This window comes from Gallinula chloropus (genome assembly GCF_964237585.1).
Source record: "Gallinula chloropus genome assembly, chromosome: 1".
Taxonomy (NCBI): domain Eukaryota; kingdom Metazoa; phylum Chordata; class Aves; order Gruiformes; family Rallidae; genus Gallinula; species Gallinula chloropus.
In genome coordinates, this window is record NC_140085.1 from 86,829,785 (window position 1) to 86,856,121 (window position 26,337).

The 26,337-nt window shown below is 42.2% G+C and overlaps 1 protein-coding gene across 1 annotated transcript; it reads left to right on the forward strand.

Moving 5' to 3' along the window:
• Nucleotides 1–300: 300 nt before the first annotated feature.
• On the forward strand, nt 301–24,802 carry SPICE1 (spindle and centriole associated protein 1; the record flags this gene model as incomplete). Its single annotated transcript, XM_084263439.1, has 17 exons — nt 301–387; nt 997–1,044; nt 2,014–2,160; nt 5,992–6,094; nt 6,839–6,957; nt 7,929–8,026; nt 8,318–8,460; nt 8,683–8,823; nt 9,576–9,841; nt 14,420–14,551; nt 15,399–15,546; nt 17,798–18,022; nt 19,534–19,925; nt 21,244–21,415; nt 22,579–22,681; nt 22,997–23,084; nt 23,942–24,802. The coding sequence occupies 17 exons, from the start codon at nt 301–303 to the stop codon at nt 23,993–23,995; spliced, it is 2,466 nt and encodes an 821-aa protein (XP_084119565.1). The 3' UTR covers nt 23,996–24,802.
• Between the last annotated feature and the right edge of the window lie 1,535 nt (nt 24,803–26,337).

The window sequence follows — 26,337 nt, forward strand, 5'->3', positions numbered from 1 at the left end:
GCGGGAGGCGCAGGTGAACGAGGGTGGCGGGGAGCGGGCCAGGGTACGGACTCGCCTTCAGAGGCACCGCGGGGAGCAGCGGCTTGCCGTGCCCCCAGGAGAGGCGCGGCCGGTGGAAGCAACGGGGCGGGGAGAGCAGGCAGAGCCGTTACTGCCTTCCTCCCGTCAGGGCGGAGAGAAGAGGGGGGTGTGTGGCAGGCCCCGTCCCCACGGCAACGGCGGGAGGGCGGAGGCGCTCGCGTCCCGCTCCAGCCCGCAGCGCGGGGCCACTTCCGCCCCCGTCCCGCGGCGGGGCCGGCGATGTCGCTGCTGCGCGGGCCGCGGCCCCGGGCCCTCGGCAGGAAGGGCCCCAGGAAACCGGCGGCGGTGGTTAAGCGGGACTGGGACGTAAGTGCTGCCCCGTCCCGGGGGCTCGGGCCTCGGCGGCTCTTCCCGCTCCTCCTCCGGCTGGCGGGTAGCAGTGCGGACCCGGCGGCGGGGTCGCTGCTGCTGGGTGCACGCAGATGGCGCCGTGGCCTTTGGCTGGCTGAGGAAAGGAGGCCCGGGCAGCCGCCTTGCCCACGGGCTTGCCGGCTGCGGGTGTGGGGGTGTGTGCCACCGTCCTCCCGGGGGGCCCGCGTTTGAAGATACCGAGTGTGGGTTCGTGCGGGGAGGAGGCTGCGTGTGCGCGGTGCGGGCATGACCCCTCCCGCTTCCGTGGTGCTGCTCCTGGGTAGGCCTCCCCGCTGGCTGCCCGCTCCCGAGGCCGAATTGCGCCTCAGCCTTGGCAGGGGTGTTTCTGCAGCTGCCTACCTCACTGAAGGAGCAATGCTTTCCAGTGCCGTAAGCGTGCACCAGGGTGTAGTGGTTTGATGCTGCTGCTATTGCAATTTAGAGTATTGGTTGTTTTGTTTTGGGTTTGTTTGGGGTTGGGGTTTCTTTTTTTGATTAAACTTTAAGACCAGTTCATGCTTAGTTCTGGCTTTTGATGTGTGGTTCTCTGGTTCCTGTTTGCAGAGTACCGTCCAGGATTTGACAGTCCACCGTGCGACTCCTGAGGACATAGTAAGTGTAATATCAGTCACCGTGCCTTCTGTGTAGCCAGGAGGTTTAGCTGGTTTCTTAGCATCAGTGTTCACAATGCTTTTTAAGCTTCTGAAAACACCAATCACTTTAGTTAGTTCTTTGTTTATGGTCTCATACATCCCCGGCTCTACAGTTGATGTTTCTCTGTTTCTATTAGGAAATTTTTATTTCAATAAAGTGTTGACCATTTTAAAAGCATAAAAACATATATACATAAAACCTCAGTGGTGTAGTTGAAGTTAAGTCTCATCTCTGCTGGAAGGACTAAGATGTGCTTTATTTTAGGAATGTCTCTAATTGTGATGATACTCAATTTTCATTTAAAAAGTTTCACATCATTCCTTTATACTGAACAATGTGTTCATTACAAAATACATACATTCTGTTTAATTTTCGTTAGTAGCATTGATTATGAGGATGGAATAGGCAGTATGAGCTAATGTTTATATGTTTTGACAGGTTAGGACAAATGGGCACAATAGCACAGAGAGACTTGATTCTATAAATTGATGGTTGAATAGATTTGCATTTCAACTAAATTTGTATATTTTACATATATGTAATTTGTAGAAGAGAGAGAGAATCTCTCTGGTGACTGACAGTGTTGAATCAGGAAAATGTATTATGCCATTTTATGCATATTATACGTCATAGTGTTTGGTTTCTTCCCCCTTGATAGCTGAGAAGACTCTTATTGTGGTGTAGGACAGATGGAAACTGTCAGACTTTCCTCATTCACCTTTGCACCCGTTTTAAATTTGTCTGGTCTTGATGGCATTTTACACTTTAGGATGTTTGTGAGGCTGTCACTGGTACTACCGTGAAGTTATCACAAATAGTATTCAGCACATGAATGATAAAATCAAGAAGAACTTGTTAGCATTAACCTGCAAATTATCCTTCTGATTGCCTCTTGATTTTAAAATAATTTCTTTCCTGTTTGTGTAGCTGCGTCGCCATGAAATACACAAATCAAAAAACAAAGTACTGGCACATCTGGAACTGCAAGACAAAGCACTGAAGAGAAAATGGAAGAAGCAAAAGCACCTGGCTGCTGATTCCTTGGATAAAAGGAAATTGACTTTTATGCGTGAGGTGAGAGCTAAATCTGCACTTTCAGCCTCCTGCAGATGATTTGCAGCAGCAGTGGAAAACTGCTCTTGCACACAGGTCAATATTTGCTCCTCTTTGGGATAATTTGACTTTGGTTATGCTCTCCCTCCTCTACGTGCTGTGTGCGTGCTGTGATTGGAATAGTCTGTCTGTCCTGTCAGCTGATCTGTAGAGTTTCACATTTGATCCTTGTTGCCTGGTTATGCTCTCTGTAATCCTGCAGGCCTCTTTGTGTCTGAGCAGGAACTGTTTGCAGACTTGACAACTGCGCGTTGTGAAAGGATGGGTGTTCTTTGTGTTCTTACTGCTATCTTGTCTTCTCCTCCTCCTGTCTAGTATTTTTCTTTGATGGAAACATGAACATTTCTCTTTCTGGGAGGCGTATCTTATCTGCCATTTCTTATTTAAGCAGAGACGATGTAGAGTCAGGGGCAAGAAATGGTGAGACAAGAAGCTGGTAAGCTTGTCTGGAAGGAAAATTGGCAGCAAAGGTAGAGGGGCTGTGGCTGCTACCAGACAAGCTTGTCATCTGGGAATTGAAATGCTTGTTCTCCAGGCATTCTGAAGCACTGTGACTGAGAAGATTAACGTTGTTTAATTTGCCTTTTTTTTTTTTTTAGCTTAGCTAACAGAGCTAATGTGTGAAAAGGGATTTCCATGATAGACAACATCACTCTGTTTCACATGGCAGGCAGCTCCTTGCTGTATGTTATAAAAACTAATCTTAAAACATACTGATTAGTTTTCAGATTGTATCGGCACTTGGTCAAACTGGGAGTTGTTCCTGTTGGTCAGGGATGAGCAATGTTCACCTAGCAGTTAATAGAAACATGATTTAGCCATCCTGTAAATGTGCAGTGGGTTAATCCCCACAGATCTCTTCCCTCTTTCATCTTTTGTAAATGTTTGTAAGTCTTCCTGTGAAATCTGAGAGCATTCATTCAGGCATAGACAGAAACAACTAGTTTACTATTTGACACACCTGTTTCTCTGGAATCCCAGTAGAATATTTAAGGATATTAAGAATGTTATTTGTGCTAATCAAGCCTCCCACTTTAATTTTGACCAAGCGTAAAAAGCCGTGGACTTTAATACAAACGGGCCTCACGTAATAGCAGGCCAGTTTCAGCAAACTTCCATCCAGAAGCAAATTATATGTCTCAAAGGTAGATCAGACCACCCACTCACATAGGACTGGACTGTCTATTATGTGACTTTGTTATTTCACAGATGTGAAACTCGTGGTCTTCTGTTATTTGTTGCCATTTCTAATGGCAGTGCACAAATTTCAGATCCTTCCTGAGTGGCTTTCCCCTTCATGTTTTAAGAAATTACTTTATTCAACATACCCTGTGTCTACTTCTGAGTCAGAAAAAAAATTGCTTCCAGATAGGAAGACAAGAGAAGGCAATGCCAGCCAAGACAAAACTCATCTGAAGGTTGCTGCTTGAAACACTGGTGTCATCTTGTGTTTAGAGAAAAACAGTGGGAGGAGAGTCTCCATTTTACCTGCACCTAAGCTTAAATCTGTTTAGTGTCTGAGTCCTGTTGTTCAGAATAACTGGAGAGACTCTTCATTCTGTGTCTCCCAGCAGAGCGACACCAGTGTGAATTGTCTCCTTGTCTCTCTTACCTTGGTGATCTTTTTTTCTTTAGTTTCTGCTGTGAGTGTAGCTTCCTAAGCCCCTTGAATCAACTGCAAAAAACTCAGTGACAGAAACTAGAAAGATGCTGCTACTGGTGTGTCTTTTCTTAACAAGAGCGAGAGAAAAAGATCTGTCTGCTTAGAAATATGAATGAAAAAAGAATATAAGTTTGTCTGTACTGTGGATTGTGAGTGTGTAGGTACTGCACTGAATGGCCCCATAACAACTTATTGTTAAAATAATATTGCACTGAAGGGTAGGTGGTGAGTGGGTCATCAGAGTGGGAAGATTTTAGGATTAGTCCTGTTTAATTTTCTTTAGTAACCATTTGAAAGAGGAGAGAAGATCAATTTTAATGAAATTCGTAGGTGGTACTAAACTGGTACAAGGCACAGCACTCTGAATTTGTTGAGGGCATGTAAATGGGCCTGGGGGGGTTAGAGACTGATACCACTTTGTTTTCTGCTGATCACAAGCAAACATTAGCTAGTCTACCTTGGGAACAGCGTTCTAAAAATATTCATAACATGTTCAGTGAAGCTTAGGAGCCTGCTGATGCTAGAAAGGAGGATGAAAACAAATTAATCAGGAAATTTTTTTGTCTCATTAAACACATCATCTTAGTTTTAAATGCCTTATGCAAAGCAATCATATTTTAGAACAAGTAAATATTTTATTTCTTCTGCAGATCTGGCATGACGTTGTCTAAAAGCCTGCGTTGTTCTGACATCAGGTGGCTAAAATAGACTAGACTTAGTTAGTAGCAAGTGTAAAAACTGAATTTTGATTTGGAAAAGTGGATATGTGAGACAATTGAGAGATGGATATTCGCTGATGTGCTGAATTAGTTATAAGGAGATATATTGCAATGTAATCCAGGCTGAAAAGACTAGAGAGACATGGAAGCTAGATATGTGGGGAAACTTCTTGATGTAACAAAGCATAGTAAAATGAAGGGGGGAAAAAAACAGGTGAAATGCTACTGCCTAGATGTTTTTGATTAAGGCTGAATATAAACCAGCAAACTTAGCAGCAGGCACTAGAAGAAAGCCTTTGGAGGTAACAGTATATAAAGCTGTGAAGCTGCTGCAAACCAGTCCCTCTTCTGATTCGTGGGAGAGCAGAAATTGTCCCTCTGTTCTCAGATTTTGTGTAGGAGCATATATGTGAACCTGTCTCTTCTGTGGGATCTTCTAAAGTACTTGCAATCTCTTGGGCTAAATTTGATTAACCACAGTGAAGTGGAAGTCACTTACATACCTGGTCTCCTCTCAAGTGTTCGAGAATAACTACCTCCTTCCCAAATTGTGGGATATGGTTTTACTAGATTGCCATTTCCATCTTTGTGGATGAAGCTACAAGTCAGTGAGGAGTTTTGAATCGCGTTCTGCCCACGAAGCCACGTCCCCAGTCAGCTCTGTGTGGCTCACAGTACCTTCGGATGCCTCCTGCTTTGCGCTCAAAGACTTTCCTCCTCAGGAGTCACCTGTTGTGATGGACTTCAAATACCGGGGAGGAGAGACCCTGAGTACAGAAGCTGTGTCTTGTGAGAAATGTGTGGAGATTACCAAAACAGCTTCTGAATCCAGATGCAGTTTGCTGTGTTTATGTCTGTTGTAACTTTTGTGGTGGTAGGTGGCTTAATTTTTAGACAGGATGTCGAGGCTGAAGGAAACAAGTCTGTCTGAATTGGTTTGGATATAATTAAATAGTACAGTTTTTGAGTGTCTGTCAGATGTAGGTAAGTGTTCTTCAACTTGGCAACAGGTCAAATTATTTGAGGATGCATACTGATTTTTTTTAATTGTCAGATATATGTCTTCATTTTGATGAGTCTGTCATAAACACCCACCGTCTTGTTTGTATCAGGCTGGGAGGAGGAAGAGGGAATGAGAGGATTGGCTCTAAAGAGAAAGAGTCAGTGCTGGTGGAGGCCCCAGGTGTAAGAGCTGTCTGATATTTCGGAAAAACAAGGTTAATTCTTGTCACTCAGGAGGAAGCATGGTTTTCTGATCTATCTTACTGAGGATCTAATTGTACAGTATCAGTTTGGCAAGCATTGCCTTGTTTGCTGTTCTCTTGCTAACTGAAGAGCAATACCAAAAAAACCCAAAGGACAAATCTGTCTGCTCAGTATGAAATATTTCCTTACATGCTGTAATTTCAGATTCTGTCTGATCAATACCATTTGCAAGATGTATTGGATCAATCTGATCAGGTTATGGCTGTGGCAAAAGACACGTTTGAGGATGCTCCTCGCACGCGAACAGGTAGACCATCTCATTTATGTATGGTAGCACATTTAGGGTTATCTCCTTGCTCTTCATAAGTAGTCTCGCTTTGCAAAGTATTCTTTTAAACTGTTTTCATCTCATCAGTCAGTATGACTGACCCTGTTCATGCTGGATGAAACACCTCTCATGGCAGGGAGAGTGACCCACGGCCGAGTGTTCTACTGTGTCGGTCCATTGTGGAATTTTGGGTCGCTTACTGTGAGACACCTCACTCTTACCATTTCCACAGCCAAGCTCCTGGCCTACACAGAGCACCAGTTCAAGCCATTTCACTAGTTCTGATTCTCACTGCTGCAAGGGTTGAGTGCTTGCTCTTGGACATCGTTGAAGATTTGTCAGCAGTTCGTGAGCAAGGCTTTTCCTTTTCTGGTTTGCTGGTCCTGATGCTGCTGAAAGGCAGGGTTGGCTTTGCATGCAAAATCCTAAGCTTAGGTTCTTTTCTCTGTAAGCTGCTATTCTCTTCTGCTTGTAAGACTGTTTCATCCTACATGCTGCTTCTGCACAAGTGTCTGTTCTCAGATGCGAAGGGCAAAAGCCTGGTACGTGGCTGAATGTATTAAGATAACTCTGTGGTTGCCCTTTGGCACTTGTTTAAAGTGACATACACCCTGGCGACCCTTTTTGTGCGAAGTATGGGAACTTACTTTTCAGTACAAAGTCCTGTGATGTTCTACAGACCCAGGCCTCTGTGTCCTTCCCTCTTATGTCTGATTCCTCTAGGTTTCCCTAATGTAACAATGGCTCCTAACTGTGACCTAGAATCGTCTCAAGGACTCATACAAAAATGTGATCCTCCCACTCAGCTTTCCATCCTTAGTGGATCTGTCGTGGATTCCCAGGTAAAGTATGTTCTGTTCTGTGCATGTCCTGTGGCTTTCTTGTTTGCACGAAATAGAATATTCAAAGGCAGAGTTTTCAAGCAGACCTACACCAATCTTTTGTGTATTATGTACCATGTTGATGACATACATCAAAAATAGTGGTAAGTGGTGGTGAGTTTGTTTAGTGAGACTCTGGGAAACGTGTTTTTTTGACTACTTAACCTTTGAATATGAGAAACAAACATCTTAATGTCTCATAGAAGCTCTCTCGTATTATCATCCTGTCTCTTTCACATTCTGGAATAATCAGCAAGAGAAGGAAGTAATTACAGACGAAGAAAACAACTCTTATGTCACTTAACTAATTGCTAGGTATCAAAATATGCCTCTGATTTTCTAATAGTGTCTGTATATATGGGGACACAGCCAGTTGGCCTCCGATTTATTTCTGATAACAAATGTAAGTGTACCCCAGTTAACTCCACAGTCCTGATTAGTTCTACAAGTTTAGCTTTTAATAATGACATTATTTTACAATTAGATGTGTTTTAAAAGTTTTGAAATTGTTCAGATTTTGTAAACATTTTGTTTAGATTGCCTTTGTGTTTTGTTGTCTTCTCATAACATGAGTTGTGCCAGGAATGTTCACTGTGGTTTGGGAGCAGCTGTATGACACTCCCAGAAAGCAGCTCACTGATGAAGACCAGAAGGGTTGTGGGAGTGAAAGTGGTGATGTTATATTCTCATGGTTCTCTAATCCTGTTTCCTACTGCCTTGCACAAATATCTGCAATTTGAGTTGCAGAAGTACTTTGTCATGTATTTCAATGTGGTGTTTTGTTTTTTTTTTTTTAAATTTTGTTTTGAAGGTAGAGACTGAAAAAAATGGGTTTGGATTTTTCTTGAAAAAAATCAGAAAATTGATCACTAACTTCTTCCTAAAGATAAATTGAAAAGTCCCTTTTGATTTCTTTGTTGTGTCCTAAAAAGGCTCTTAATGAAGTGGAAGAGGAAGCATCATCAATCTGTCAGTCAGAAGATGGACACCATGACTCTCTGGATTTCAAATCCAGTGTCAGTTATGACAGGTCAGTACATATACATCCATTCAGGTTTCCACCTTCTTAAGACTGGAAAGATATGGAATTAAAAGGATGTGGCATGGGCCTAGGTAACTTTTTCTGTTCCCCTTGCCCCTTCTGATCTCAGAATTCTAGGGAAACTCCTTGTTGTAACATTCAGACTGGGAATCAATGTGAGCAGGGAGCTCACCTGAACAGTTAAAGATATTTTAAAAAGCTCTTTGTAGACTGTACAGGTAAGCTAGAATCCTGCTCTTACCCTGTTACAACTCACTCTTCCCTTTGTTTTCACGTTAGGCTGCTTCGGTTACTGAGAGAAGAAAATTCCTTGGTGAATTCTCAGCTGTGGGCTGAAAAGGATATGAGAAAAACTACTGTATCAAAGGAATCAAGTGTGCCCTTGACCCCAACAACTGTTTCTCCATCACTGGATCAGTCAGGTTGGGTTTGCCAAATCACAACTTCTCAAGGGCTGTTAGGCTGTTCATAGCATCCTGCCTGGGTTTTCTTTTCTGGGTGGGGCTGAGAGACAGTGACATGTTAATTTGGCTCAGTTTTTGGCTAAAAAGCCAGCTCTTCTAATGAAATTATTTTGTAACATATTGCTATTAACATACCTGACATACTTCATGTGTGTATTTTTTGTTTTGTGTTTAAATCAGCTCTCAATGCTACCAGTGTAGTCAAGAGAATCTATTCAAGACTTCAGAATGAAGGCGAAGAAGAGACTGTAGACTCCACTTACACTGTGAGACAAGTGCTGAACCCAAACTCAAGGAAACAAAAGCAAATTGCAGCAAAAAGTTTAGTACTTCTAAAAGTAACATACCTCCCTTCAACTAAGGTCCTTCGTATCATAAAAAAACATGGGTTGAAAGGGGTCTTTAGAAGTCATCACACAGCTAACTCCAAAGTTTGCTGGGGTGGGAGGGCCTTATCCAGCCAGTCTTGAGCATCAATAAGGATGGATGTTCCACAGCCCCCATTCATTGGTAAAGAAAGTCTGTAGGAATCTGGTAACCATAAATATGGCCCTTTGATGCTACCCATTACCTTGCTGGCTGTGGAGTTCTCTCTTGTGCTCCTGTGTTTCTCATACAGCTCGCTCTTTTATTCTGTGCTGCACAGGCTTCTGATACATTTCAGTTCCCGTATTCTACACATTTGTATGTGGGGACTGACTGTAACATGAAAGGATTGTTTTGAGAGGTCTCGTATTTGCCCACTAAATATGAGACCTGCAGCCAGCTGGTATTTTTTTCACTGTCAAACTGTTTCCATGCTTTTAACTGAGAAGGAAGAAACAGGTATTCAAGATAAAAGCACCAAACAGCCATACTTGAGAGGTACTAATGTGGTGGCAGAATATGTGTGTTTTGATGATCTGAAAAGAATGGGGATGACAGGGGACTTTCTTTGATGGTCCATTTCGGTTCAGGGCAGAACAGGGCCGCTCCTTTCATCTACCTCAGGATGCCTTTCCCTTGGTAGCACAAAGCTTTCTATACAGACTGAAGTTCCAATGACGCTTTGGTTTTTTTTCCCCCCCTCTCAGTGAAAAGAAAACAAACTGCACAGAACCCTGCAAGACAGAGGAGGGATGATCCTCCAGCTAATTCAGTTCCCATTGACCTTCAGAGGAGCAACAAATCTAGCCTAGATGTTCTCAACCACATGATGCTTGAAGTGGAGCATGAATTGGAGGAGTATGAGCTATGCACAGGTCGTGAAGTTCAAAAATCTGAGAGAAGTGAAGGCCTCGCCGGGTTTACCTTGTCGCTGGTGAGGGCTCTCTGTCGTTTGATGCGCTACCTCAAAGAGGTGAGAATTTGAATTGCTTCTCTAGAGTGAATGAAAAAGGATAGAAAGTTTCTTTACAGATCTGAACTTCAGCCTTTCCTGGCTCCCAGTCCATTTACTCTGGATTCTGATTATCATTGCTTCTCATTTGGATTGCATGCAATCAGGAGTTGAAACTTTTTGTTTTCTAGAAACCCAAATACCTAGGAATTGATTGTAATTAAAGTTTTTCAGTGACTATTATCAGAAAATAACAATTTAAATGTATGTATGTATGTATTTATTTATTTATTTAAATCTGTTTGGAGTTCTAGCAGAGTATTAACTACAGCCTTGCTGACAAATTCCTTTTCTTCCTTTGCCTTCCAAAGGTACTAGAGCGGTGGACCCAAATCCCCGATTTTCTTAGAGGGATTCCTTAGCTCTCTTTTCCTATCTGTAGCAGCACCTTCACCCTAAGCAAGCATGATCCGAAGTGCTTGCTATACCAGTGCGCAGCTGGGGATCGATGGAATTCCATAAAGAAGGCTGCCTGTAAACTATGTAGAAGTCCTTTTTAAAAAGAAAAAGAGTGGGGCTTATTTCATCTGCAACCTAGAGCTACTGCAGATGCAGCTCATTCATTGGCGCCATGTGAAATTTTAAACTAGGTTATGGCAGTTGTTAATAGATGCAGCAGAATATTCTGTCTAAATCCCAATGCTACTAACAAATGTGGAACTGTCCTATTTTGGTTCCTTTTCAGTGTGTTTAATAATTCGGGGGGAAGCCCAACCCACCTTACTTTAAACCCTGATTTTCGTTTATTTTCTGACTGGTTGTATAACTATTCATTCCTTGTATTGTTCTGTCTTCAGTCTCTATGGAGGAATTTACTTTGATTAAGACCTGCCTCAGAAACAAATGTTACATAATCCCTTTATGAGTGAAAAACAACTGCCATCACAAGATGGACAATGGCTGAGGAGCTCTTATGTTTTAAAATATGTTAAGCATGTTTCTTCTCTGTTAGTTGTAATACCTAAGCTGGCTATTACATTTTGTTCTTTGCATCCGGAGGAGTGTAGCCAGCAGGTCAAAGGAGGTGATCCTCCCCCTCTACTCTGCCCTGGTCAGGCCCCACCTGGAGTATTGTGTCCAGTTCTGGGCTCCTTGGTTTAAAAAGGACAGGGATCTCCTGGAGAGAGTCCAAAGAAGGGCCACAAAGATGCTTAAGGGCCTGGAGCATCTTCCCTGTGAGGAAAGGCTGAGTAAGTTGGGACTGTTCAGCCTTGAGAAGAGAAGACTAAGGGGGGACCTAATTAAAGTTTATAATTATCTGAAGCAGGGGATGAAGGGGGAATCAGCCAGCCCCTTTTCAGTGGTCTGTGGGGACAGGACAAGGGGCAATGGCTGCAAGTTGGAGCACAGGAGGTTCCGCACCAACATGCATAAGAACTTTTTCCCAGTGAGGGTGACAGAGCCCTGGGACAGGCTGCCCAGGGAGGTGGTGGAGTCTCCTTCTCTGGAGATATTCAAGACCCGTCTGGATGCCTATCTGAGTGATATGTCCTAGGGAGCTGCTTGGGCAGGGGGGTTGGACCCGATGATCTCTTGAGGTCCCTTCCAACCCCTACAATTCTATAATTCTGTGATTCTATAATTCTTTTGCAATTATGCAGAAGGATCTTCTGGACTTCTAATAGAATGTTTTCTATTTATTAGAAAACATAAATTTAATAACATCAAATTCATATTATAAATCTAATTGCTGTTATAACCCTATTTAGATTGTCTTTAATTTGTGTCTCACAGAAATGAGTTATTGCTTACCCTCAGATTTCCCTATTCCAGAGTTTTTGTTATACTTTTTCTTTCTTAATTGCTACTTTCTCTTCATGAAAGTAACATTCAGTGTATCTTAAGAGCTTTTTGTCCTATTCAGAGGGACAAAAAGTCTCAGTGTTTAATGATACTATTGATTTTGAAAGAAGTATGCTGGCTCTTGTGTTCCAGCTTTTTACTGAGCACTTCTGCGATGTTGTTTCTGCTTTACTAGATGTGTTCTCATTCCTTCCTTTTAGGATTTGATTGTTGCTTGCAGAGTTGTCTGCAACTTTTTCAGATTTGTTACCTAAATTCGTTAGTAGAAATATCTAAAAATCACATAAGCGAGAAATTGAGCCATATTCAGAGTTGATCAAGATAGACAGCATGCATCCATAATCTTCTCTGAGTCTTCCCCTTTTCAAGAAAGCTTAATTACAGTTACAATTTGAGAATTCACTTAGAAGAAGCACATCTTGATTGAGTGTTTCCTAAAACCTGGTCCCTGTGATGCTAGGAATAAATCAAGTGCCCTTGAGCACCATCTGTCTTGCCTAGCCAGAAGAGTTAGCAAAGTTCCAATGCCTGAACTATAGCAGCAGTGCATTTCAATAAAGTGACTTTGCAGCAGGTATTTAAAAAGCCTCTGATTTTGTGTCAGCAACTACTCTTCAAGAGGTTTTGAAGCTTCTAGAAAGATTTCCTTCCTCTTCTGGGGAGAAAAAAATATTTTCCAGCTTTGTTGCAGAAAAGCTGAATGCAGGAGAATTATGATCAAGGATGTTGCTTAATTTATTCTCAAAGTTATGTATAAGAAGTAGGAAGAGAAACTTGCAAGTACTGAATCTTTCATGACAGCTGTATTAAGAAGTGATTAAAAATCAACTCTTACAAGAAGCAGCTAGTGAATATAGAAGAGAGAAAGAAGCTAGTGAATATATAGAGAGAAAGGGAAAAAGAAACTTATGAAATGCTTGCCAAGCTAAATGAAATTCTTAAAGGGAAGTGGATGAACCTGACTTGGTCCCTAAATTAATTTCTATGTAATCTGCCAAATGTTAGAATTTCCCCCCCCCCACTCTACTAAGAATGCTATTAAGAGTACACACTTACTGAATCAATCTGTGTTGTTGTGTTCTCTATCTCTGCTCCTGATGCAGCGTTAAAACAAAGCTTACGAGACTAGAGGTCTGCCTGGCAATGGGCTGAAGGGAAGATACTTCATTCAGGGTATGCCAGACACAAATGCTATGCAGTGGTAGGAACAGATGTGTACAGCTGTGAACCCTGATGCACTCTCCATGCATAAATGTACGGCACGTAACTGCTTGGAAGCTTCTCCTCCAAGGCTAGGTTAATGCTGTATAGGATGGGAAGATACAATAGCTCATCTAGGTGGTCTTAAGGCATCAGTAGGCTTCATCACTGCTACCTGTGTTAACATTCTCATTTTGTCCCACCTTTGGTTTCTAAAATGAGAGGACTGTCTGGAATTTTTCCATTTTCTGTGCCAGTTTCCTTCACATGGATCAATACAGGCAGAAAAGCTGTTCTCTCTTGGTGGATGAGAACCAGAAAGCAGATGGCTTGTCTCTGATATGCTGAAAGGAGGCATATCTGCCTGTCTCCATCTAGTGACAGTATCTGTGCTTTATTCTTAAAATTAGTTACTTATTCACTTTATGTGGATGCAGAGCTGTTGTGTCTTCATACTTCTTCCTTGATAGTGTTTCACTTCTGGTCCCAATGCCAGCAGAAAATAATGTATGGCAGGTTATGGGCAGCTCATCCTCTCAGAAAAGAATACCCCAGTTGCTTTTCAGGATCTTTTGTGTTTTGGAGATAGGATGGGGTTTTTTCTTACTCAGGGGTTCCCTTGAGTATAGTAGCAACTATCTGGGGCAGGGCTCCACCTGCTAATTCTGATGTGTTTATGTGAGTTTGTAGCCTCTACTCTTTTAGCTAGGATGGTCCAAAACGTGGCAGCTGTGTATGTATTCCATTTACCCATTAGATATGGAAGAGACTCTTTTGTGTCTTGTAGAAGAAGCCTGGCCACTGCAGTGGTCTATTTCAATATAATATATTGATAAGATCTTTTGAGGGCAAGAGGTTCTTTACAGTAAGTTTTTTTGCCTTATTCACTGATTGAAAGTTTTTTAGGGGTTGGAAGGGACCTCTCTGGAGATCATCTAGTCCAACCCCCTGCTAGACCAGGATTACCTAGAGCACACTGCACAGGATTGCTCAAGTAGATTTCTTAACAAATAGAACTTTTTGGCATTAACAGAAAATAAAATAAACAAAACCTTCTAGAAATTTTTCTCTCTCTGGGGGAAAACATTAGAAAGCAACTACTTTCTCCTTTATTTAGTCAAATTTGTCTTCATTAATGAATTAAGAAAGGTGAAGAACAGGCAAACACAGCACAGGATACAGACAAGCATCAGCACACCTGGAGTTACTTCATTACTGCAGGAAGAGTTGGGGGCTTATAAAACAGTATCTGTGCAGCAAGACAATGCTTGTAGTCACAGCCTGTGAAAGCTCTAAGGGCAGAAGAGCAAGGATGTGCAGGAGCCCCCACGGTGTTCTGTAGTAACAGGAAGGGACAGTAAGCTCTCTGACAGTTCTTAACCCCTGAAAATTGGATATTGTCACAAAAGTGATGAAGTTCATTTAGCAAAAGGGGGAAGAGCTGTTACATTATGATGTGGTATGGACCCGTTCCTGTTTCCAAACATGAATCTGTATTGGTTGTAGTAGGTTTTTAACTTTTTTCTCCTTCTTTAGAATGAAATGCAACTGCGTGAAAAAGAGGAGATGAGGCACAAGTATGAGGAGATGTTGAATGAACACAGAGAACTGATTGATGCTCTGACTGCAGAAATACTTCTGGTGAGGGAAGAAAACAGTGCTATACAGGTACTGAACTCCCATCCTCCTCAGGATGACTTGGTAGAATACGGAGTTGTGTTGCAAACGTGTGCTGAGATGCATTGTCATAGGTTTAGGAGACTTTAACAATAAACAGGAATAAAATTATAAAATTGAATGAGGAATCTGAGAAAGATAATAGCAGTCATGGAGGGAGGGTGTTGGGGGAAGGAATGTTTGGAAAGTCAACACGTGATCTTCCTATATGATATGTAACTTTAAAGCCTGAGAAAATTACAGTTCTATTAAACTGAGATTTACTTTATCAATCAAATGGTTTAAGCATCTGCCTCTATGCTTCTATACTGTTAACACTACTAGATAAAATACTAATCTTTTTTTTTAAGTTTGCAACGGAGGCAGATTTGTTCAGTGGCTACATCTGGGAGTGAAGCAGTAAGGCTGCACTGGAGAGGAAGTGGGGTCATGAGATAGGAAAAGAGAAAACCAAATAATTTCTTTGAGACAGGAAAGAAAACAAATGAGAAACATCCAGTCACCAATATTTAATGCCTTCCTGGGATCCCACAAATCACAAATTAGGGTGACAGAGCACTGGCACAGGCTGCCCAGAGAGGTTGTGGAGTCTCCTCCTCTGGAGATATTCAAACCCCACCTGGATGCGTTCCTGTGGTGACCCTTCCGTGGCAGGGGGTTGGACTAGATGATCTTCTGAGGTCCCTTCCAACTCCTAACCTTCTGTGATTCTGTGAAATCCATGTAGTGGTATTAAGATACCAAACATCTTCTCAGAGCTGCCTGTGGTATATAATCTAACTCCTGTTGCTGCAGTATGGGTTTCTGTATTTGTCTCTTGTTTTTCCTTCATCTTTAGAATAAGCTTCAGCAGTACATGACAGTAACAGATGAACAGCTGATCTCTCTCACAGAAGCATTTAAAAGCCTCCCTTTGGTAGAACCTAGAAGAGAACAAAGTCCAAACCATTTTGGAATTGCAAGCACGGGTCCAGCAAATGGCCAAGGTGTGTGCATGCCTGTGTGAAAGGTAAAATGGGAGTTGTGGCTAGTTTATCCCCATACTGGATAATTTGGTATTTGATAGATGTCTGCTTGAGTACATGTCTTCTGTGTGAGCATGAATCTCAATTCTGGAAATTCATTTGTTGTGAGTTCTGCTGAGTTCACTACAGATTTTCCAACAATGTGATAGGTTGTGTTCCATCCCCACTGGCATCTTTCTGTCTTGATCAGGATTTCAAGATTAACTTTTTAGGCAAGTCCTTTAAGTGATGCATAATATATTATGTTAACAAAGAAAAAAAAAAAACCCAAACAAAAACCCCACAACAGGGGGAAGGGAGTAGCATTCCCCCGTTAAGATGGCTTAATGACCAAAGTCACGTTAATTCTGAGGGTCCATAAAAAAATCCCAAAACGCCAGCAGAATCGGGCTCCACCTTTCTGTTGCTGAAGCAGACTGAGATTGGTTCTTCCATAAGACACTGGAGGTCGCTGCTGACCAGAAACAGCAGAGGCTGAGGACTGTTAACTGGTACAAGTGTTTTTTGGTATTTGTGACTTTCTGTCAAAGGGGAATGACCAGCTGAGTGATTAGAATAGATGAAGGCTTAGTAATGGAGTAGTGTTGACAGACAGACAAACAAACCAAACATGATTCACCTTGTACTTTTAACATTCTTGCACCACGGAGTTTTCTCCCAACCCTCTTTCTCAATGGGTTGTTCAAATGCATGAGTTTTGCTGTTGGGGTCAGTAACTCATAGAATCATAGCATCATCAAGGTTGGAAAAGACCTTCAAGACCATCAAGTCCAACCATCCGGCCTCCTCTTCTCCAGGCTGAACAGCCCCAGCTCCCTCAGCCTCTCCTCATAAGGCTCCTCATGAATCCCAATATTCCTTGGAGCTATTTGTATTCCTTAGTTAAACATTGCTTTTGTGGTTGGAAACTTGCTTACTGACTGTCCCTGTGGGGTTCTCAGGAAGAAGCCAACTTTTTTTGTCATTTCTCTGGGCTTTGTAAAACAAAAAAACCCATCCCAAAACATGACACCCAAACAAGTGCTCCTGAAAAACAAAACAAAACCCCAAACACCCCAACCCAAAAACCACAAACCCCTCCAAACTTTCCTATTCAACAGTTCTGCAGAACTCAAATTTCCAAACGTTCTCTCCTTATTGGTCTCCCTTCTCAGGAAAAGGCGTCTTCCTGAGAGGAAAGCTTCCTGAACGTACAAAAATACTTCTTCTTCCTTCAGAAGGAGATCTGGATTCAGGACATTTGAGGTGGTTTCTGTGCTAAAGCTCCCTGAGTTAACAGAGGACTCCTCTGGAGAGAGGAAAAGAGTGGGGAAGATATTGTGGTGACAAATAGCACGAGTAGGATAGCGTGGAAATGCTATTTTGCAGAGCAAAAAGATCCTTCTGATGTCTTGGCAGGGTCATAGAATAGTAGGTAGCAGGCTTTAAATTCATCCTCAGAATCTCAGTAATATGAACAAGCAGCAGTATATTATTTCAACAGCCTCTCCTGGCTCTTTGCCTCTGGAGGGTGCTTTTTATCTCTTGCAGTACAGGATCAGGTATGTTCTGCATAATCCGCTGACTTCTCTTCTGGGAACAAACGTCCTGAACAAAATTGTGAAGGGAGAACTCAAAGATAGCAATGAAAATAAAGGGATGTTAAAATTACTGTGATCTCCCAATTAGCTACAGCTTTGAGTTAATGCTTTTCTTTTCGTGCCTCCCTGGTATGTACAAAATAGAACCACGAACTAGTTGTACTTAAATACAGAAGAGATGTCTGAGTTGAATTAAGTCAGAAAAAGATCATGAGAGAGCTCGAAAAAACTTCAAATTTCTGTTCCACCATGTACCCATAAAATTTATAATCTGGGGCCATTAGGACAAGCCTGTAGGTCTGCTTTTCTCAGGAGAATACTACCAAATACAAGTCACGTGTCTAAGTCTTGTGCCTGGGCTCAAACAGATCTGCTAGTACCCTGACACTGTGAGGCTATATGCAATAACTCTTACTGCTCTTAAGGCCAGTGAAGATGTGTGTTCTGCTTGAGTGAAAGAATTCTGTACCTGTGGATCAGATGGAATTTAGGTGTGTGTGGGGAACGTACTCTAGTCTGTGTTTTCAGATACTTCATCACAAGAGTTGTCATTGAGATTTTTCTATACTTCATTATTGCACTAGAATTATTTTATTTTTATAATTCTATCCCCGCTTTGTCTCTTCCTTTAGACAAACCTGATTTGAGCAATTTTGAGTCCAGGATTGATGCAGCCAACAGGGAAAATATGCTGAAATTCCCACAAGAAGAACTTCCTTTCAAGTTTCCTGTGAGGCTGGGTGCCTCAGGTGGTGTGGGAGCTGGTAGAAATTTGCCAGCTCACATCTTCCAGCCAGCTGTGCTGTTGTCACCCCCCCGCCAGAAGAGCAATCAGGAATTGTCTCCCCTCCAGAATGGTGAGAACTTTCTGGCTCTAGTAGACTTGGGAGCCTATGTATTGTATTACTGTTTCAGTCTCCCAGGTTCACGTTACCTCTGGAGATGTATTTTCTGTGAAAACATTTTAATTTCCATGCCCATACACCTTGGCCCTATAGCTGGGATATCCTACTTCTGCACCCAGGTATGTGTTTCATTGTGTGTTTGCCTTTAGACTTCCTGTCCCCTGCAGCTTTCCAGTTACTGTCAGTAGTCCTGTCAGCAGCAGTCCAAATTGGCGTTTTTATCTTGTGCTGGTTTTGATTTACACTTGTGTGTGATGTGCTGTAGCAATTTGTCTGTGACATACAGCACGTCACTTGAGATACCTATCTACTGATGTTGTAATCTAGCCTCCATCACCTTTCATTTCCACTGCAGACTGGAAATTCAGGGCCTCTGCAGCCCATGCTCCAGATGAAACAGAATGTCTGTAGGCTGCACACTCCTGCTTTGAGCCAATCTTGATTTTGAAGGAGTTGGCATGGCAGTTGGAAGTTTATACCTAGTTTAACCTTTTAGTGGGCTGCTGTGCTGTGAGGAGGCACGTAATAAATCCAGAGGGGATGAACTAAGGGTACTGTTATGCAAAGAGCAACATCTGGTTTCAGTCCCATTGAGAGCTGTCAGGTGTTCCTAGACTTCACTACAGTTTAGCTATGTGAGAAATAATAATACAGTATAGTCTTTTTAAGACTATTAAGGATGCTAAATGGCTTAACAAATGTTAAACTTCTTCACTGTTTCTTTATGAAAAATGATTCCTAAAACAGATTTGTGTGTAAATTTTAAAATGTCACGCTCTGGTCAAGAAGTAGAAGATAAAGCTGGGGAAGAAATGGGCTCTTTGGCCTATAAAGCATAGAAAATCTGGGTTTGATCACAAAATCCAACTTGGAATCAACACATAGCAGCTGCCAGTACTGAAATATACTTGGTTGTGTGTATGGTGTGTAATCTGTTTGTTAATGATGACAACAGAAAATACCTACTTTTCTTGGCCAGAGTGCTTCCCCTTTCTTAGGGGCTGAGTAAATGTCTAGTCTGATATTATGCCAAAAGTCTTGGATTATTTTATTTTGTTATTCTAGAACTTTTGTTACTAACCCAGTATAAATATCAGAGCTGAAATGCAAACTTACACCTTCTTAGGGTTTTGGAAAATGGACAGTTAAGAAAGAAGTAGCGTTTGATATGTCAGCTAAGAAATTCAGAACTGTTTATCTTCCTCTCTCTGAGTTCTCTCTCAATCCCACATTAAACCATTTAAATGTAAGATGCAATAGGAAATGAAACCTGATGAGTTCTTACAGCAGGATCTTGCATTGAGTGATTTTGATCAGTAACATAACACCATTCAGGCTAGACTTAAAATTCATGTTCCTGCTTGATTATTACCAGCCTGATGCAATGAAGTCACTGATGGATGGTTTCCTTGATGAGGATCATAAGTCTCTTTCCTTACTATTCTTTAATTTCTTCTTTGTAGAGTTTCCAGTGACTTCCCAGTCTCCTGTAAACATCGGAAGAGAACTGTGCAAGGAAAGGAGCTCACCTTCCTCCCTGAGAACACAGTCCACAGTTGAGGAAGGCTGCCTTATCTCTCAAAGGCAACCAATTCCTCCTGCAGACAAAGACTTGGAGAGTTCCCACGAGAAAATCAGCCTGTCCTGCCCAGGTGACACTAGAAAAAACAGCACAGCTGAAGAGTCATTTCAAAACGGTGATCTGCTGGCTCAGATAGCTGAGCTCACACGGCAGAACTCCCTAATTAAAGCCCAACTGAGCAAATTCAGAGGCTTGTCTGAAGACATGAGTGACTGTCTACCCCAGCCAGACCCAGTATGTAATGCAGATAATCCAGACTCTTCGCAAGGGCAGGTGAGAGTTGGACAGAAAAGGCAGGCTGGATTCTGCTTTCTGCTGATCTGCTTTCCCGTAGCTTGCTGATGCTCCAAGACTGTTTCTTCCCTCTTCCCAGTTGTTTTAGGGAAAAGAGTAACAAAACAAATATTCTTTTAATTTGTTTGCTTGGAGACTTGTGTTTTTTAACATTTGCTAAAGAGCCTAACAGTACTTAGGGATATGTACAGGAACAGTTGGACTTGATGATTTTAAAGGTCTTTTCCAACCTTGTGATTCTGTGATGAGTGTGATTCTCATGTTGGGCCTGTGTTGTATGGGAGTAGCACATTTGTAAGTTTAGGATGCTGCAAAAAGAGGGGTGACTGCATCATGATCAGGTATACCTTTGGCAGCTTGGATAATATTAACAGTGAAAGCACTACACCAACCCACAGGTTCTTGTCAAGCTTGCAAAATATGTAGTTAAATCCATGCTGTACATCTCTTCTACTAGTGTGACCCAAAATCCCATGAGATTAAAGTTAGTGCAGGTAGAACTCTTGCAAATACTTGATTACAGTGGATGTACTGGTTGGGTTGTCTTGTCTGCCCTGCTTTGTGGTGAAACCCCCCAAAATCTCAAGGATTCGCTTCACACAGAAAAACTTCAATCTGCAAATAAGCAGCTGTTCAGTGGCACCCCACAGAGAGGAGTTAACATCACAGAAATGCCTAATCCCTGTCCTTGCTTCTGTTCCATCATCGCAGCTGAATTACAGGTTCTAAAGATTATAAATTTCCTCCTGTAAAAGTAGGCTGAGAGTGTTGTCCCTTCCCATACTGTATCATGTTCTGTACTATTTAGTCATTTATTTGTGTGAGATGATGCAAACTTTTTAAAGTGGTGTTTTTGTGGAACCAGTTATTGGAGAGAGGGGGAAGAGGTCAAAGTGGGTGAAAATTTGGTTTAAAGATGAATTCCAGCATACTTCTGCCAGAAATCTGCTTTTGCATCCCCACACCCTCCTGAATATGCATGTCTGTGATTAAATATGTTCTTAGTTATGGTTAATTGCTGGGTGGCTGGATGTTTTTTTGTGTCATTGGGTTTTTTTCTTAAACAATAAAGTCAGTAGTTGCTTTTTTTCCTATTTGTAGGAAAAGCAGTTTATATTGTTGTGTTTAGTCAATTGAGGACTTAGATACAGGACAGTAAGAGACAACATCGGATTTTTCACAGGAGGTAGTATATAATTACATTTACTTTCAGCTTGAAAATTAATTGCATAGAATTACTTGAAACATATTACATGCTCTCCTTGAAGTTTTTAATTGGAAGCATTTATCCAAGTAGAGTCATCTTGTGGCAGCGAAGAGCTTGGAGGAGAGGATAGCAGAGCTGAATCGTCAGAGCGCAGAAGCACGTGATAAGCTGTTGCAGCTAATCGACCAGCAGAAATTAGCTACTGCCAATACGGTCTCTCCGATGACATCTCCTGTTCCACTCCCATCTGCAAATTACACTGGTAAGTACCCAGCTTCAGGTGAAACAGAAACTGGTGAGACAGTGTTTCTCCTCCTTTAGAGAGTTATCTATCCTTATCTGGTTGGATCAGTGGTTGTGGTCAGCACTACACTTGCTGTTACTGACCGTGTGGTACAAACGCTCCTTACTTCAGACAGCTCAAAACATATCAGCTAAACTTCTGAAGTTAGCTTCTTAGTAATTATTCTGCTGCAGCTAACATGCTTTACAGTAAAACTCTTCTTTGCTGTGTCCTTACCTGCAGAAGAGTTCTGCTACATAGTCACTGATGGGTGGAACGAGGCTTTGTAATTGGGTCTCTCTGCTACACAATCTTTTGTGAAGAGACTAAGGAGTTACATCAGGCTGTGAAAAGTCACAGCAGAGTGGTTATCTGATTCTCAACCACCTTTTAGTTTTTGGTCTTTTGAGTGCTCTTTTCATCAGACTGCCCTGCTGAGTTACTGCCAGTGCTAATAAAAAGAAAGAACTGGAGCTTCCAGTCATCTGAAAAGGTGAATTAGTGAAGGGAATATTCTTTCCGATGCAAGATTCCTAGATTAGCTGCCATATATAGTGATAAAGAAAAACCTTTCTACTGGGTGAGGGCTGCTTTATCTTTTCAAGGAGTCATTGTAATTGCAGGCTGAGATGCATGTGACCATGTACACGTGCTCTGTCTAGGGCACCTGCCCTTTCCCCCTTCCTAAACCATGAGCTTGTATGAAGAGAAGGACTTGAGGGGCAGGCGAGACCACATGTGTGTTCTTAGGCAATGACATGCAGCGACGTCAGAACACTTCTAACACTTTGATAGCTGTTGTAACATAAATGCAGCACAAAAAGTAAAACCATAAAGGAACAAAGTAGATAAATCAGAATTCTCTAAGCCTCTGATTACTGAAACCCAGAAGGTTTATCCATGAAAAATCGTTCTGTATCTATGCATGTTGTGCATATTTGCTCTTAGTATCTGCTTTCAATATCTGGCCTTTTCAGAGTGGGCAGGGGGTTGATGTTTACCCTGATGTTTGATGTCCGATCTGTATACTCTGTGCAGTTGTGAAGAGTTATGTGATGCCCCTCAAAAAATGGGAGAACTAAATGAATGTTGTGCGATGTTGCTGTGTTCTCATCAGAATCAAGTTCTTATTCATTGCCTAGAAAATCCCAGGAGGACAGTTGAAGTGTCGATTCCTGTGGCGGTTGCTACGGACAGCTCCAAAGAAGGTAGCATTTCCCCTGCCAGTGTGACCAGTACAAGAAGGTAAAAGTTAACCCTTTACTATTTCATTTTTGTAGTGTCTTGACTACCCATGCAGCAAAATGACCTTGTTTTTCTTTGGCTTCATGGACTTTCCCTGACTTCTTTACAGTCAGCTCTGTGGAAATGGGACAAAGGTCCAATAGCTTTTTCACAACTTCAGTTGTTTGTATTTAAAATACCTGTAATGTGATGTAAGACAGGTGACATAGGTTGTTGAAGAGTAATGATGAGGGGTCCTAACTCAGGATCTGAGACATGATTCTAATAGTCACTTCCATTTTTTCACTTTTCCAATCTCATTTTGAATGTCCCCAGGTCTGTGGGAGACTCTAGCAAACCTTGTTCGCCCCTAAGTGCAACGTCAGAAAGCGTGAAATTAACTCCTGTCAGCCAAAGGCCAAAGGTGAGACTGAAAAATCTTCAGCCAGAGTTTGACTGCGATGTCCTATAAGGACAGGTAAAGAAGGGGAGAGAGCTCTGTCCTACCTTAAGTCTTCTGAGGCCAATAGTAATCAGTTCACGGCAGGTTGGACTCTAGACAGTTGCTAAGGGGAGATGCAGGTGCTAGTGACAGGAGTTGTTTGCTGACATAGAGATGTTATTTACAAGTGAATAATCCTGTGACTGTGCTTTCTGCTGTGGCATCTTCATGTGATAGAGGTGCAAACCTCTGCCCATCGCTCACGGTGCCACCAGAGAATATCTCGTAATCGTGATGTTGAACTGGTAGAGCCACAGGCAGGCGAATTCTTCCCTACCCACTGCACAAGTCACTTGGGGAAGGGTAAATAAATCTGAATGTGAAGAAAAAAATCCCTAATCTAGATTTCAATACCTGATGCCCAGAGAAAAATAGACTACATTAACATGATTTCATGGGGAGCTCCAGGCAGCAGTACAGTGTGGTAAACCAGTCACAGATCTGTTTATGTGCTTGAAGACAACCATGAGGAGATGCTAGTACTGTCTTTTCCTGAAGTCCAAAATAAATTAGGAGTGATAAAGAGAAACCAATTTAGTGTTCAAGGCTCCCTGTCCTGACAGTGTAGTTTGCATCCCCAGAGGGGAAATTTGGAGCACTTAAGGAAGATGTGGGTTAAACTAGGTGCCTAAGGTTGGTGGTATGACCCCACTACAATGGCAGGCAGTTGCTGCCTGTCAGTGAAGCGGTATGTACTGATCCTACGCAAGCCAGCAATGACTAGCAAGTCCATGGGAACTTTATCATGTGTGAATTTTAACCAGTCTCTTCTTTTGCAGGTGGAAAAGCAAAAAGAAGAAGGCTGGTTTGCGTTGTCAATGCACATTATGTAAAGGAATTATCACCCAAATCTCTTTGTCGTTTTTAAATGAGCCACAATTAGATCACAGTAGTCCCCCTCTCTGGATGTACAGTTTAACTCTGTTTTCATGTCAGTGCCATTAGTTTGAAAAGGTCCATATGGCTGGTACGTTTCTGCCATACTTACAGGAAGTCATGGGAATGAGTTTCTGAACTGGGCACACTGCTGTGACATCACACCTTTTCACTGACTAAATCCCTCACAAGGTTGTAAACTCGGGCTGCTGTAGCAATACAGATGAGCATCTGGTACCTGTCTTAGATATGCTGGAGACATGAAGGTTTTGAAAATGCACGTGTGACTTTCAGGAGCATGGACTTGTGCAAGATGGGGGAATGAAAAAACCCAAGAAAAACTGAGGTGAGGGAACGTACCTATGTTCAAAAGCAGCCTGGAGATTTGGAAGCCAGTCTATTCCTGCTGGATAAGAACTTGCATCAGAAAGGATTTGTTCCTTCTGTGGCTTACAGTTGCTCCCAAAAGCTGCGTCTTCTCTGCAGTTAAGATACCAGGGTTTACACCTGGACTTGAGGATTGCTTTTTAAAAAACTCATTTAATGTATTTATAGCGAATATAAAGTGACTATTTTGACATTGAAATCAGAATCAATTTGCTATGTACTAAAGTGTGCTCTCTTTGATACAATAGAAAACTGACACAAAGACAATTGTATTAAGCTATTTTGTGGTGTGTGTGTATATATAATACTCTAATGACCATTTTAAAATTGGTTTTATTTGACTTTTTAAAGTAGTCATTTTATTATTAACAATTGACAATAAAATCTGTGAGGAAATGTTTATGTATCTGTTCCTTACATTGTAGTAAACCTGGGCAGAAACATTTATAATGGAGTCTTGTGGTTTTGCGTGGACAGGTTCCGGTGGAGGAGGGAGGATGCAGGGGTGGCTTCTGCGGGAAGCTACTAGAAGCTTCCCCTAGGCCTGGGCAGAGCAAACACCAGCAGGCTCAAGGCTGGACCCTAAAAAATGGGGGATTCAGAATAGGACCTGTTCAAATCTTCACTGAAGCTTCTGTGATTTATTTTTCCAGTGTTAAATCTGGGAAATGAAGAAGGGTTACAGTCCTGTATGTTATGAAGTTAGCAGTTCGGATTGCTTGGCAGAAGTCCCCTGACTCATACAGAGGCAGTGAGGCCCTGATACATCATGTCTGATATCACTGAATCAGCAGGAATGCCAAGGCTGCCATAGACTTACACTCCCATAGCGCCCAGCCCTTAATCCTGTTGCTTCTGACTTCCTCCAAGCCAACAGCTGCTACAAATGCTCCGTAACCACTTGGTCTGACATCTCCTTTTGGAATACAGATTGGAATTAATCTTTTGAGTTATCATCTGGTTTCCTTAACGTGGAAGCTGCTCTATCACATAACTGTAAGTTGAGTCATCTAGCTGTATTCCAGTCTAAAAACTCCCCAAGATGAGAAATACTGCTGGATTTCCTTTGTGTTGTTAATGAAATACGAGTCTCCTCATGATCAACGGAATCCAGATTCAGGAGGACTTGATGGCAGTTCTGGCTTCAGAGTCAGGACTAGCGACTCCCTAGAACCACTGCCCCATCAAACAGCATCTGTGGTGCAAAGCACCCAGCTTGTGGCCACCTGAAGCAGTATGACTGTGCACTGCAGAGCTCCAGCCTGGCTCCCAAAAGCCACGTAGCTGCATTAGCAGGGCAGTGAGTCTCTTCTCTGCCCAGCAAACCAGCCCAGGTGCCACTCTGCAGTGATGTGGTTATCCTGGCTAAAAAAGAGCTGCTGCAGCTGAGGTGAAGTGTCAGCACGTCTGCTGGAGCTCCACAGGCTTCTATAAAGCTGAAGGCAGTTGCTCAGAAGCCATGTTACTGATGGGGGGCAGGGGAGAATTGGTTGATTGCGGGTTTTTTCAGGGTTTTTTGTGTTTGCATGTTCTAGACCAAGCAACAAACTGCAGCTGTCACTACCAGTAACACATCTCATTCTTCATATCAGATGAAGGAGAAAGTTCTAGGGCTTCATTGGATCTTTATTTTTTAATTATGATAAATCACAGGAAGGCTGGTATCTAGTCCAGGGCATTTGTTATCTGTGTTTTATTGCCAATGACTTTCTGACTCTGCATGATAAACATTTTACTGCCTTGCTTCCTTTTTTTCCAGGCCTTTCGTGTTCCTTCTTTTTGTGTTGAGTGTCAGCAGAAGGACATTTGGCCACAGACCAGGGTAAGCACAATAGTAAAGAGCAGGCATGGGGGAAGAGCTGCAGCCTTTGTTTTGTCTTGCCTTTCTCTTTTATCAGGTGTTCTACATAGG